The sequence below is a fragment of the Carettochelys insculpta genome, chromosome 21, assembly GCF_033958435.1.
Source record: "Carettochelys insculpta isolate YL-2023 chromosome 21, ASM3395843v1, whole genome shotgun sequence".
In the NCBI taxonomy this organism is placed as follows: domain Eukaryota; kingdom Metazoa; phylum Chordata; order Testudines; family Carettochelyidae; genus Carettochelys; species Carettochelys insculpta.
In genome coordinates this window covers 6,408,864-6,421,473 of record NC_134157.1, presented here as the reverse complement: position 1 = coordinate 6,421,473, position 12,610 = coordinate 6,408,864, and the positions used below count along the sequence as shown (strand labels likewise).

The window sequence follows — 12,610 nt, the reverse complement described above, 5'->3', positions numbered from 1 at the left end:
CCTCCGTCAGCCAGACTACACACCAATTAAGCTCTGCTCTGGTGGCTGCAAAGGAAGAAAGAGGAGATTGTTCACTGTTTCTATTCTAAAATGCCTTGGAAGGATCCACAGCAGTACAAGAACCTAGAGATTCTTGCTGTCCACAGTGGAGTGGGGTCTGGGGAGGAGCGCGTACACAGTCACATCAGCAGCAAGAGAACTGTGACACCCATCCCCAGCTCAGCCAAGAATTGCCCTCCCGGGGTGGCTCTCCCTGGACTCCCTCTCTCCTCCCGGTTTGCCCACGCAGGGAGACTCAGGTGCCTAGGCCAGGGGAAGCCCAGACACAACAGCAGAGGCCTTTGCAGCATTTCCTGGGCAGGGGACCGAGCTGGAGGGAGGGTTTAAACAGCCTCTTCAGTTTAGCCGAGAGGTTCCTCCTCCTTTCATGCAGCTGCTCTCCAGACATGCGAGCACAGCACGATAGGGGTGTAGAGGCAGGATAAACAGGCATAACAGACCTGGTTCTCCCCAGGCTCCCTCGGTGCTGGCTTTTAATTTGACAGCCGCTCTACTGAAAGCACCACACAAGCGGCTGCTGTGCTCCCAGAATGACTAGGACAGAGGGCAGAGCCCTCTCAGCCACAGGGCTGGTCCCCAGTGGAAGAGGCAGCTTTATAACTGAGGGCTAAGCAGGGACAATTGACTGGCATTTGCACTGGCCTCAGCCCCTCAGGATTCAGTGGTTAACGGAGCTGCCAGGAGAGAAGAAGAGTGAGTGAGAGGGGTGACGCCTGCTTGGATAACACAGCCACCAGCACATCGCCAGCTTCCCCCTCCCATTCCCCCAGCTCCTTTCACACCCAGGCTGGTAATTGCAACAGGTTCTCAAACTCAACCAGAGCAGCCGGCCACCAGCAGCCCTACAACAGCTGAGGGCCAACCTGCCTGGCTCAGGCATATCCTGGCCCACCTGCCCCTGCTTCCAGACCTCCATCCCCACACTAGCCCGCCGTTTGCTATTGCAGCAGGCTGCTGATACAGGAGCGCTAGCAAATGAAGCTGATGTTACAGAGCAGTTCAGACAAGGCACAAATCCCACGCAGCTGCCAACAACCACTTTGTCACTCCTCCATCCCCTGTTCTAGCGTTGCATACCCAGTCCGTGGCTGGCAATAAGCCAGGGAATGAGGAAGAGGCAGGCAACAGGTAAACAGCCTGGAAAGACATGCTGGAGACAGCAGAAACCAGGCAGGAGGAGGAACCCGCTGGGCAGCTGGGATACTCTGTTCATTCAGGGCAGGAGAGATGCAGATCAATGCATTTTGCTGTGATTCAGCCTTGCCCATCATCACTTACTCATTTGATTACAGTAACCCCACCCCGCACCAAAGCCTGTTGTGCTGGCACTGCACAGACAGTCCCTGAGATACAGACAAGCAATGGGAGGGAAACAACCCCAGCGATGGTGAACTCATTTGCCACACATTGCCAGCAGATCAGTGGAAACCAAAACCAGGTCTCCAGACTTCCCAGTCCAGCGCCCTAACCTCTGGGCTATCATCTCTTTTCCTCCCTTCCCTTCTTTGTCACCTCTGCAACCAGACTGCAGGCCCTTTGCAGCAGGGACCCTGGCTTTTTGGGGCTCCGAAAAGAGCACTCTTGTGCATTGGAAAACTTACAAATAAATCATTCTCGATAACAGAAACAAAAGTCATCAGGTCCTGGGAGCATCAGAGCCAGGAAAGAGAGATGGGTTTACTCTACAGCATAGACATTTACTCACGTCCTTAGTGTTAGCTGAGTGTGGCTTGAGGCTCCCACTCCTGGGAATAAGAACTCAGTCCAGGGAGTCTTTCCCACTTTACAGAGTGCCACTCTGCACAGAGCTCACTTGGGTGTTCTTCTCTTCCTAAATGCAACCTCCTTAATGCCACTGGCAGTGCAATTTGTGTTGTATTCCAGCACACTAGAAGTGCAGAGAGGATGCACCAGAGGCAGCAGGCTCTGTAGGTCCCCCCCATCCCACACCATGGTGCACCACTTCCCTCTCACCTCAACAGGCGAGATATGCAAAGCTACACTTACCAGGATCAGAAATGAGTCTGGGGGCAGGTCCCCTCTCCAGGCAGCCAAGAAACCTGGCCCTCCTCTCCCTTAGCAGGATAACTCCCAGGCACATCTTCAGGAGCAAATGCAGCCAACCCTCAATAATCTTCCCAAATTCCACAGTTACCAGGCACCTGGTAACCTTTTACTGCTGCTGTTAGTGGAAAATTTCTTCCCTTTCTCTGCTGTTGCAAAACTAAGTCGTGGGTTCCCTAGCTCCTACAGGGTTTGCCTTTTATAGAAAGACAGGGAGGCTGGCAGCACAGGGGTTAGGAGAACAGAGGCCTTGGGAGGAGCTGAAGAGAGAAAGCTGGGAAAGCCATGGTTCCTTTAATTCCGGTCTCTGCCTCATTCAGCACAGAAAGGGTTGTCAGCTCCCTCCAGCATTCAGCCCCTGCTGTCCCAACTTCCCCACTTGCCTGGCAGATACAGACTAGATAATAGAGAAGCCCTACAAGAGAGTCTGCTGGGTCCTGCAGCGCGGTGTAGGGACAAAGAGTTGCACACCTTCTGCTCAAACATACCCTCAAAGAACTGTATCCAGGTACTGGACACTGAGAACAACCAATTTTACATTCTGCATGCCTGGCATCTTCAATACAATTAGCTGTCTCCATGCTGTCTGGACCCTAGGAACCCTAGTTGAATCAGCAGAGCCCCAGCGACAACCTGAAAACATTCAATTATTTTACATGGCATCACTTCCTAAGTGGGCTAGCAACAGGTCCCTGACTGTTTCCCACTGCTGCTGGTCCTACAGAGCCAAAGAGGGAGGAGAGGGAGAAAAATAAAGAGGAGGGAAAGGGCAGTTTCCTCTCCCCGAGCATACAGCAGTCCCAGAAGAGAGGCTCCCTCATTATTTCTGCATCATCCTAGGAGCATTTGGGATACCACCTGCAGCAAGAATGGGCATTACTTATTTTCAAAGCTTCCAACGTTAATGCCTTGGCTGGGCTTCATTTGGTCTGAGCTTTCAGCCTCACATCCCCTGGCTTGATAGTTATAGGCAGATTGTTCAAGCAATGGGAAAATGTGAGCATGCTGAAGGTGATACAAAAACGACCACTCCCCATCATCCAGTCAGCCATAGCAGAGAAACGCCTCCCCCAGAGAACGCTGCTCCCCTGCTCCCAAGCCAGCATTCCAGTGATTCAGGGACCATGAAAAAACACTGAGAAAGCCAATGGGTCCATTTGGGTTTTCGGAGTCAGGTAGTGATGTGGATTAACATCACAGCCAGAGGCAGCACCAAGGTCCATGCCAATTGGGTCTCCTTCACACGGCTCAAGCAGATGTAGGGAGCAAGTCTGCACAGCACCCAGCATGATAGCACCCTGGGCTTTGACTCCAATTCCTCCACATTTTGATCATCATAGAAGATTAGGGCTGGCAGAGCCCTTGGGAGATCATCCAGTCCAACCCCAGTTAACAAACAAAACAAACAGCAGCAGCTTGAGACATTCAGTGACTGCTTTAAAGAATGGGTATTTTGGGAGGCCCACCCATTTGGGGTTCTTCAATTGTCCTTCCTGTCCTGAAACACACACACACACACACGAACTGAAGTCCCCACCCATCTGCTGAAAAGAAGTGCATTTTGCACTGTGCCAGGGCCCCAGGAAAGGCAGGTGCCAACTACAGAGGTATCTAGCTCAGGTGACTAAGACCAACTTCTGCCCCTTTCCCCTCCAAATGAAAGCAGACAAAGCAACAGAAAGTGGAGAAATGAGAGTGGAACCAGCTGTCCTCAAAACTGCAGGCCTCGCCTGGTTATTCCTACCCACTGTCTGGCAATGCAGCAGGAAAGCTCATCTGCTCTCTCTATAGTTAATCTTCTGTTGCCACTAGCTGGTCAATATGGGCATTCTTGGAAAGCAGCAGTTCTTTAAGGATGCTCCTTTTTTTTTCAGATGCCAGCTGCAGTTTGAACCAAGATGTCCCGCCTCCAGCATGCAGTGTTCCCTGTAAGCTTAGCACTTGGGTGGAGAGAGTTAAATACTGCCCAGCTGATTAGCAGAGCACTCACAGCTAGCAGCATGTGTTTCTGTTTGTGGTGCACACCTCTACATGCCTTTGCACACAACAAAATGTATTCCACCCACAGATGGAAAAAATTGGAGAGAACATTGCCGGCAACCCAGATTTTAAAAGGCATTTATGGGTGGCCAAGCCCACTCAGGAGAAAGGAACTGCATCAGACTGCACTAAGGGAGGGATACATAAGCTTCTCCCTCCCATCAAGTTATTTCACAACATCAGACAGCAGCAAGCCTCACTTTGGGACAACAGGGGATGGGATACAGTAGCCAGGACTAGTGCAACAGGGACCTGTGTGTGCATGAAGTCTAACAAAACTCATGAGGCTGATGGTTCTCTCTGGGACTGCTCATATGGAAGAAGCTTCCATTATTGCCCATCCTTTTATACCTTCAAGAGAAAAAGGAAGCAAGTATCAGCTGGATACACAGAGAGTAAAATCCAGAGATTCAAGCATGTTTCCTGACTCTGTGATTGGGATGCCAGCATCGTTCTGAGAGCAACGGTGGCTCTTGGCATAGTATGGGACTGAGGCAGAGAGAAACTAAGTGACAGTCCCAAGGTCACTCAGTAAGTCAGCAGCAGAGCCTGTTATGTGGTTGCACAAATTGGTCCATCTTAGATTAGATCAGTAGCAATGAATTAAACAGGACACTGCCCCTTCCTACAAAGCTCATTCAGACGCCCTTGCAAGTCCTGACAGGTTTTCAGGCCATGAGCCACTTCTTCCTAAAGGTAGTTTCTCTCAACTGCAGGGACCAGTGGCACTGGTCACAAGTGCTTCTCAGCCCTGGTGTTCACAGGCCCACTAGACATTCTATATTTGCTGTGCAAAGGCTCCACGAGAGAGTTGTATCTCGAGCACTAAGACCCACGAGACCACTCTTAACAGAGGTCACCTCTCCCGAGCCCTCCCCCGCTCTCTGAACCATTACATTCACATCAGTTGCCTCAGCTTGCAAAATGCTGCTGCATCGAGGTGATTGGCCGTGAGTCATTAACTTAAACAGGCAACAAGCCATGGCCCCTCCAAGCTGTTCTGTAGCCTCTCTGCTTCGTGTAACGCTAGGGAAATGAAAGGCAGGTGGAAGCAACCAGACACAAAGTTTGTTCCATTTTCCTTTTCATCTTTACTCAGCCATGCCTTGTGAACAGCATCCCCCACCCCAAGGGATTCTGACCCGACGCAAGTGGACACACCAACAGATGCTGTTCCACACAAACATATGTCCCTCAAGAAGGACACCTCCTTGTTCTCTGAATCAGGTGACAACCTCCAGAGACTCCTCTGCAACAGGCTTGTTTTCACTGCCTTCCCAGCAGTGCCTGTGCATGGCAGAGCTTGGCTTCAGTTCTGCCAGAGTCAATGATGTTCTGCCAGCCTAGAAATGGCTGTTCTTTATCTCACAGGAGGAGGCAAGGATACAGCCAATTGAAGAGTGCTGTGGCACCCAATGCCTTGCTCAGAGTACTTCAGACTCCTTCCAGCCCGGCACAAATGGTCTGTGTGACAGAAAAGGAAGATTCAACTAATTAAAGTCAAGTAACTTTTGACTATGTCATGAACCCAAATATATGGAGCCATGCAAACTAACATTCAAATTTGGTTCAGGGCACTGGGGTGTCAGATGCAACATGCATAATGAAATCTGCAGAGTGCAATTCTGTTCAGTGTGGTGGTTTCACTACAGACCTGATCTTGCTTTTCTAAAAAGCCCCACTTAACAAAAAGCAGGCCGCTATGAACAGGTTGTACTGTATTGTTACAGAAGCAGAAGCAAATGTATAAGCATTTCCAGTGTAGTCCTCTTGTCACTCCTTCAGCTTTCTAAAAACTCCACTTTTGGGCAGCAGCAAACTTGGAAAAATTCTTGGGTAAAACAAAAGAGGGTTTTTATTTATTTTTAAAGAGCTCTGAGCAATCATTTCAAATAGTCTGAAATGAGAAAACCATTCTCCCCATTAAAAAGGTTCACTATAGGCTCCCCCCACCACCCACAAGACATCTTAGGCACCCAGATGGCTGCAGTAGAAAGTCAAAGTGTATGAAGAACAGGAATAAAGAATCTAATAAAGTGCATTAAAAATGACATTAAGAGGATGTTAGGATTGCATAGCTGAGGATCAAAAAAAGAATTGGGATGTTAAAGCAAAGTTGCACGCTCCACTTTAGCTACTGGCCCTTGCATGTGGGGGCGTTATTAACCATTATGCTAATGCATATGCAGAAATATCCTTTTTTTCCCCTGAAACCCATGGAAATAGTGTCTTGTAGTGCCACATATGCCAATCAAACAGAACCCATTAAAGTCACTTACAAGCAGTACACAGGAAATTGTTCTTATGTAAGATACGACAGCATAAGTAACAGATCAACAGTAACAATTTGCCAGGATCTGTAGACCATCTCGTTCAGCTTGGTAGCTATCTGCCTCATCCCAAGAATTTCACTTAAAGCAGGCTGTGCTGCCTGGTGAATAGATGTTGTCCAGTGAACAGCTACTGATTAAATCAAGAAACTTGTCCCAGAGAGAAGAGCCTCATGAGGGAGTCTAAGGTCGATGAAGACGCTGGATCATTACGCCAATGAAAACAGCAGAAGAATGAAAAAATACTGCAAGACATAACAGGTGTAGCCAAGGTCGCAGAAAATCACAATGATCATGTGTTGTGTTTTTTGTTTTTTTATGGTCAGGCTGTAAATTAAGATAGGGAAAAGGAGCATGAAGCATGCTGACCATTGGTACCAGAGTCACAGGGAAACACAGTGATGTGTACGGACATGCAGGGGACTAACTCTCAAGGGAGTAAGAAAGGCAGGGTAGGTCAATGTTTTAGCAGAACATTGCCTGCCCAGCGCAACCAGGGGAAGAGTCAAATTAGTTAATCCTTTTTTGGGTTCTTTGCTCCCATGTAAACACCACCCTGAACCCCACAACTGGTTTCAAACGCACACATTCAATAAGTCCCTTGCAGAAAAACTCCATACAGCAGCTTATAGAGTATGGATCTCCAGACACCAACACCCTCTAGTGGGCTAAAATGAGCCTCGGGCACACCAGTCACACACAGTGTCATAATTTTGTAACATTTACACATACTGGAAAAGGTGCACCTCAAAATCTCTTAAGATTTTATTATTAAAAGACGTTTCCCACTTTTACAGTTAAAACAGAGAAGGTTCCCACAGCCACCAGATTTCAGCACTGCATCTCCCAGCCTGGCTTTCAGCAATTCCAGATGGCACTGCATGACAAGTCCTAACAGACGTGGGAGCCTTGTCTACACTATGGCTCCCACTAGTAGAAATTTTTACTCACAACACCCGTTGTAAGACAATGTCACCGAGTGAAATCACACTCCTTTCTCCACTCATGCAGAATTGCTTCCCTACAAAATAAACCGTTTGCGGCCTTAGAGTTTTGAGGCATTAAGAAGCAGTCAGGGAAGGTGCGTAAGGCAGTTAGGCTTCAAGGAGTACGTCAGCAGGGAACATTCATAGGAAAGGAAATAATCATGGAGAGAATTAAAATGGGATGTGTATCTGGAGTCTACAGCAGTGGCTGCCACAGATTACTCATTCATCCCCAGAAAGATGTTACCACTAATAGATGAAGAGACTATTCCTGTAAATTAGGCTCTTTGTAGTTCTGTTCTTAACTACATGTCCTTCAAAGTTCTCAGTATCAGCACCACCATCAGCTCTGTTTTATGCTCCTTCTAACTCAATTCCCCTGGGAAATCACTCAGACAGCATGGGACCTAGGCCACGGAAAAGAGATAAAGACACATCTGGAGCCATCTGAGGATGGAAAGCATTCTGCCACTCAAGGAGAGCATGAACTAGGTATCTGGGAAAGAAGAACTCAAAAGAAAACTCACACTTGGAGACAAGTCAAGGTACCGATTGCTACTATCAACCGACTCATTAAGTCCTTGATGCCCAATAGCACAAAGTACTGTACTGCAGGAGATTACGGGTCTAGGGCAATTTCCCTCACTACCCAAGAAGATCAGAGTTCTTGGCGTCCTCGGTACTTTTCCTACGTTTGTATAGACCCTTTCATCCTGGAGGGTCTGGCAAGCTGCACAGAAAATATAGAAGCTATTTAGAGCTGCCGGGCACTGCTGAACAGTTTAAAACAGGAAGCAGCAGAGGAAGAATCTACGAAGACAGCCACCTTGGGTTGAGGGACCATACAGAAGGGAGTTTATCACAGAGTTTTATTACTAACTCCATCCCCCTTTCAAATTACAACTCCTCCAGGGTCATGCCAAGCAAGAGAACATTGGGTCTGTAGCTAAGCCTAGTTCACAGAAGCCTGCCAGATGTCTAGTCTGACAACTCCTCCACTCCCCATAGTGAAAATCCATCCAACTAGCCAGCAAAACTCTTTACAATGATTGTTCAGGAAAGAGTTAAGTGTGAGAACCTCCCGGAGACAGAAAAATACTGCAGTCTCAAAGCATCCACAGCTATTCATGACAGACCTTGGGAAAGGACAGGGTGGGTTGCCTCCTGCAGAAGCAAGACGCTGATTACATTTAGAAGTGTGACAAAACCATCCTGCCTGGGCAAAGTACTTATTTCTACTCCGCAGCAAATTCAATAACCCCAGGCTTGGGGAGTCCAGCACAGTTGTTCTCAACCGGGTGTAGAGGTACCCTGGGGGGACATCAACTCATTGGGAGACTTGGCTTGTTTTACAGTACGTTACATAAAAAGCACTAGCAAAGTCCACACAAACTAAAATTTCATCCCATAATTTGTTTGTACTACTCTACATACAACGTATGGAAAAGTAAGTACAGTATTTATATGGTAAAAACAAGAAAAATCAGCAATTATTGAGCAATCGTGGCAGTCACTGTTGTCTTTTTAGATCTGATTTTTAAGCAAGTAGTTTTTATATGAGGTGAAACTTGTGGGGAGGAAACAAATCAGATTCCTATGAGGATTACAGCAGTCGGGAAAGGTTGAAAGCCACTTGTCTATCACACAAAAGAGACTCCACCAGAAGCCAGCACTGAGGCAGGGTTGTGTTAATTGTGAGCACTAGGGAAGGTACAGGTTAGCTGAAACAGAGACATTCTTAGGAAAACGTAGTCCTTCCACCAAGTCGCACATTGCAATATGATGTGCCATAAGAGACTAACTTCTGTCGTCAGGTCTAGTACCCTTCCTATGGCTTGAAGCAATGTTTAATGTGACATGAGGGGCTTTCTCCTTCCTCTGATGCATTTAGCTAAGTGTGTAACATGGAGCTGGGGAGAACTCACACCTGAACCTTGCAGCAACTGCATTCTGCCCTGAAACATCAAGCTTGTAAATCAGCATTTCCTGTTACCTTTATTTCATCTCCTGTATAGCAAAGACAGTCCTGTTCCTTATATCGCAAGTATTTTTTTTTTATTTTTTTAAAAGTTCTGGTTTGTGACTGACTTAAGACTCCTTGGAGAGCAAGCAGACTGCAAAAAGAAACCATGACAAGCCCCGTAAGGAGGCATCCACTTATTTATTACCAGCAATTTCTACTGGAAGAGCTTCCCAGAAGGTTAAAAGGACCATGAGATGCAGTTAGTCATTTCACTTCTGGGGCATAGAGCATTCATGGCAAAACAGTCACTTTTGTAAACAACTGTCTGCAGCTAAACACATAGCTATTTACAAGTTAGGGTGCACATAGTTAGACTATCTTAACATGCGAAATGAAAAGAAGACAATCCTCTCCAAGTCACAGTAGAGGTGCATGAAGCAGCATCTTCATCAGCACCACAGGCAGGAAATCAAGCAGGTACTCAAATTACAGGTGGGCTAGCTTTCAGGGAAGCAGAAAGCTAGTGGATAAAGAGGAGAAGAATTGAGATCAACAAAAGCCTTCATTCTCCTGCCACACCAGACACCATGCCTGAGCTACAGAATTCTAAACAGACCACTTCTATTGAGTAGAGGAAGTCAGATCTTATATAGAAAATCGGATAATAGTGACATCCCATGTTAGAGCAGGAGATCAATTAGCTTCATGCATGAAAGATGTTCTCGTAACCCATCTTAATTGTTCCCCTCTACAGGGAAATCTTGGGAAGGATGGAGATGCATGTGGCATGCTGTCACAGCCCTTGACAGCAAAAGCATCACAAAAAATGGGTAATCAGAGACCATTCAGCCAAAATATTTACAGGCAATGAAATGAAACCTCCTCTTCTGGCCTGTGCTTAGTGGCAGACTCTCCATGGCTAGCCATTCCACAGGGGTGCAGGAGACAGTTAAGTACGGATACTACCCACCCTGCTTTTGAAGCAGAGCTAACATGCTCCAACCCGGACATCTCATAAAGCCAGCAAGCAGCCTGAAGACTCTTCTGCAGTTCTTTCCCCCGCTTCCAGGGGGAAAATGTGCACAAAGAAGCAAACATTAAAAAGCTCTAAACAATAATGAAGCTATCAATTACAAGGGAGGGAAATCAAACCCCAGCAACGTGACAGCACTAAAGTGACTCCTGCAGGATCATTGAAAAAAACATTTCTGAAATCAAACTGGTTGGCAACTCGGGGACGAGGAGACATGTAGCCTCATCAAGAACGTCCTACATTTCACATCGGAAAGGGAAGAGGGATCCTGCCCCAGAGGACGGGGCACAAAACCCCTCTGGGATGAAGTAACCTGAAATCACTGTGCAGTGTTGGGACAGGGACGGAAGGGGTGTGCGTGTGAAGCGGGAGCTATGAGGAAGTGGTTAAACTCAGGGAAACAGATACAGCCAAGGGCTACAGGTACACGCAAGGCCCAGAGCAGAGAGGGTCTGGGAAAGGCACACAGGGCACAAGGCGCAAGAGCTGAATCCAGTCAAACGCTCTGGACTCCAGAACACACAGGAGCCATTAGCTGTTATAAATATTTCAGAGCGAAGGCGGGGAGCCCTCCCGGGAAGTGCCTCCCATCAGGAAGGGGCTCGAAGGGAGAGATGGGCAAGGCGGGAGAGAAGGGAACGAGCTCCCGAGGTGCGCGTTTGCACCGTACCCGCCCCACCACTGCTCCATCCACTCTCACCCCCAGCAACTCCTCGGCGCCCCGCGCAGGGGCGCTCCTCCCCACTGCCCTGCCAAAGGCCCTGCACCAGCCGCCTCCCAAGGGCCCACTGCAGCCGCTCAGCCCCAGCCCGTCCGGCAGCTCTGCCCTCCGAGCCCGCCCCGCAACCGGACCGTGCCTCAGTGGCCCCGTTCCCCCAATCGGAGCCCCGCTCCCCGCGGCGCCTGGCTCAGCCCCTGGGGCGGGGGGGGGGAAGGCAGCTCGCCGGGCCCCGCCTCACCCAGGGTGAAGAAGGGCAGCTCTGTGTTGTCCAGATCGTCCTGCACGGCGATGCGCCCAGGCAGCTCGTTGCGGACGAAGAGCAGCAGCCGGGAGTCGGCGGCGGGGCCGGGGCCGGGGGCGGCGGCCGGCGGGGAGCCGCTCCAGCTCAGGTCGCTCTCGCGGAGCACGGGCAGGGTGGACACGGTGACCGTCTTCACCCGGCAGGGGCTGTCGGGCTCCCGCGAGGCGGACGAGCCGGGCCCGCTGGCCAGGAGCAGGAGCAGCGGCAGCAGCGGCGGCGGCGGCGGCTGCAGCGGGCACCGGGAGGCGGCGGCGGCGGCGCGGCAGAGCCGGCTGCAGCGCGGGGGAGCTGCCATGCCGGGCCGGGCTGCGCGCTGGAGCCGAGCGGGGCGCAGCGAGGGAGCCGAGCGACTGAGCCCGCCGCGCTCCGCCCGCCTCCGGCCGCCGCGCTCCGCCTCCTGCCCGCCCGGCCCCGCCGCCGCTCCCTGCGCGGCCTCCCCAGTGCCCCTCCCCGGGCCAGCGCTGCCCCCGCCAGGCCCGGGGTCTCGCCACACGGCCCAGGCCCCAAACTTCTTCGGGGCCCCCGCCCGCCCGCCTTCCCCTGAACCCCAGGGTCCCTCTGCCGCCCCCGCGCTCCCAGAACCCCCCGCTGCCCGGCCCTGGAGCTCTGCTGCCGCCTTGCATCCGCTCACTCGTGGCCCCACACATCTTCCCCAGCCAACATGTTCAGGGCCGTCCGGCAGCCTCTCCATGGCACTCGCTCCCAGCTCCCCACTGCCCAGCCCTTGCCCAAGACCCCTAAACCGCCTCCTAACCCTGCCTCCTTCCCTCTGATCTCAGGAATCCCCCCTGCCCTTTCCATCACTGCTTGCAACTCTCCCGAGGCCTTCTCCGGCTCCGCTACCCTGCCCTTCCTTCATTTACCCCCAGCTCCAATTCCCGTCTTCACCCCACCCTTCTCACCAGCCACCCCTTCAGCCCCCTTTGCTTTTCCCAGAACGGAGTCTGCTGCCCTCAGTTACCGTCAGTGATGCGTCTTTCCCACCTTGGCCCTAAGGAAGTCCACGTCTTTCACTTCTGCTTCTTCTGGTCATTTTAAATCACTTAATTCTTCCATCTCCCACGTCACCTGTTTGCCACCCCCTCTTTTTCTCCAGTTCTCCCCACACACAC

General features: G+C 50.4%; 1 protein-coding gene across 2 annotated transcripts in view; it reads right to left on the bottom strand.

Moving 5' to 3' along the window:
* The window catches only part of ASTN2 (astrotactin 2), a 708,908-nt gene extending 697,018 nt beyond the window's left edge, over positions 1-11,890 (bottom strand). For both annotated transcript variants that reach the window (XM_075015031.1, XM_075015030.1), the window contains exon 1: positions 11,436-11,890. In XM_075015031.1, coding sequence (XP_074871132.1) covers positions 11,436-11,793 — 358 coding nt within the window. In that variant the 5' untranslated portion in view covers positions 11,794-11,890. The remainder of the gene's footprint in view (positions 1-11,435) is intronic.
* Positions 11,891-12,610: the final 720 nt, after the last annotated feature.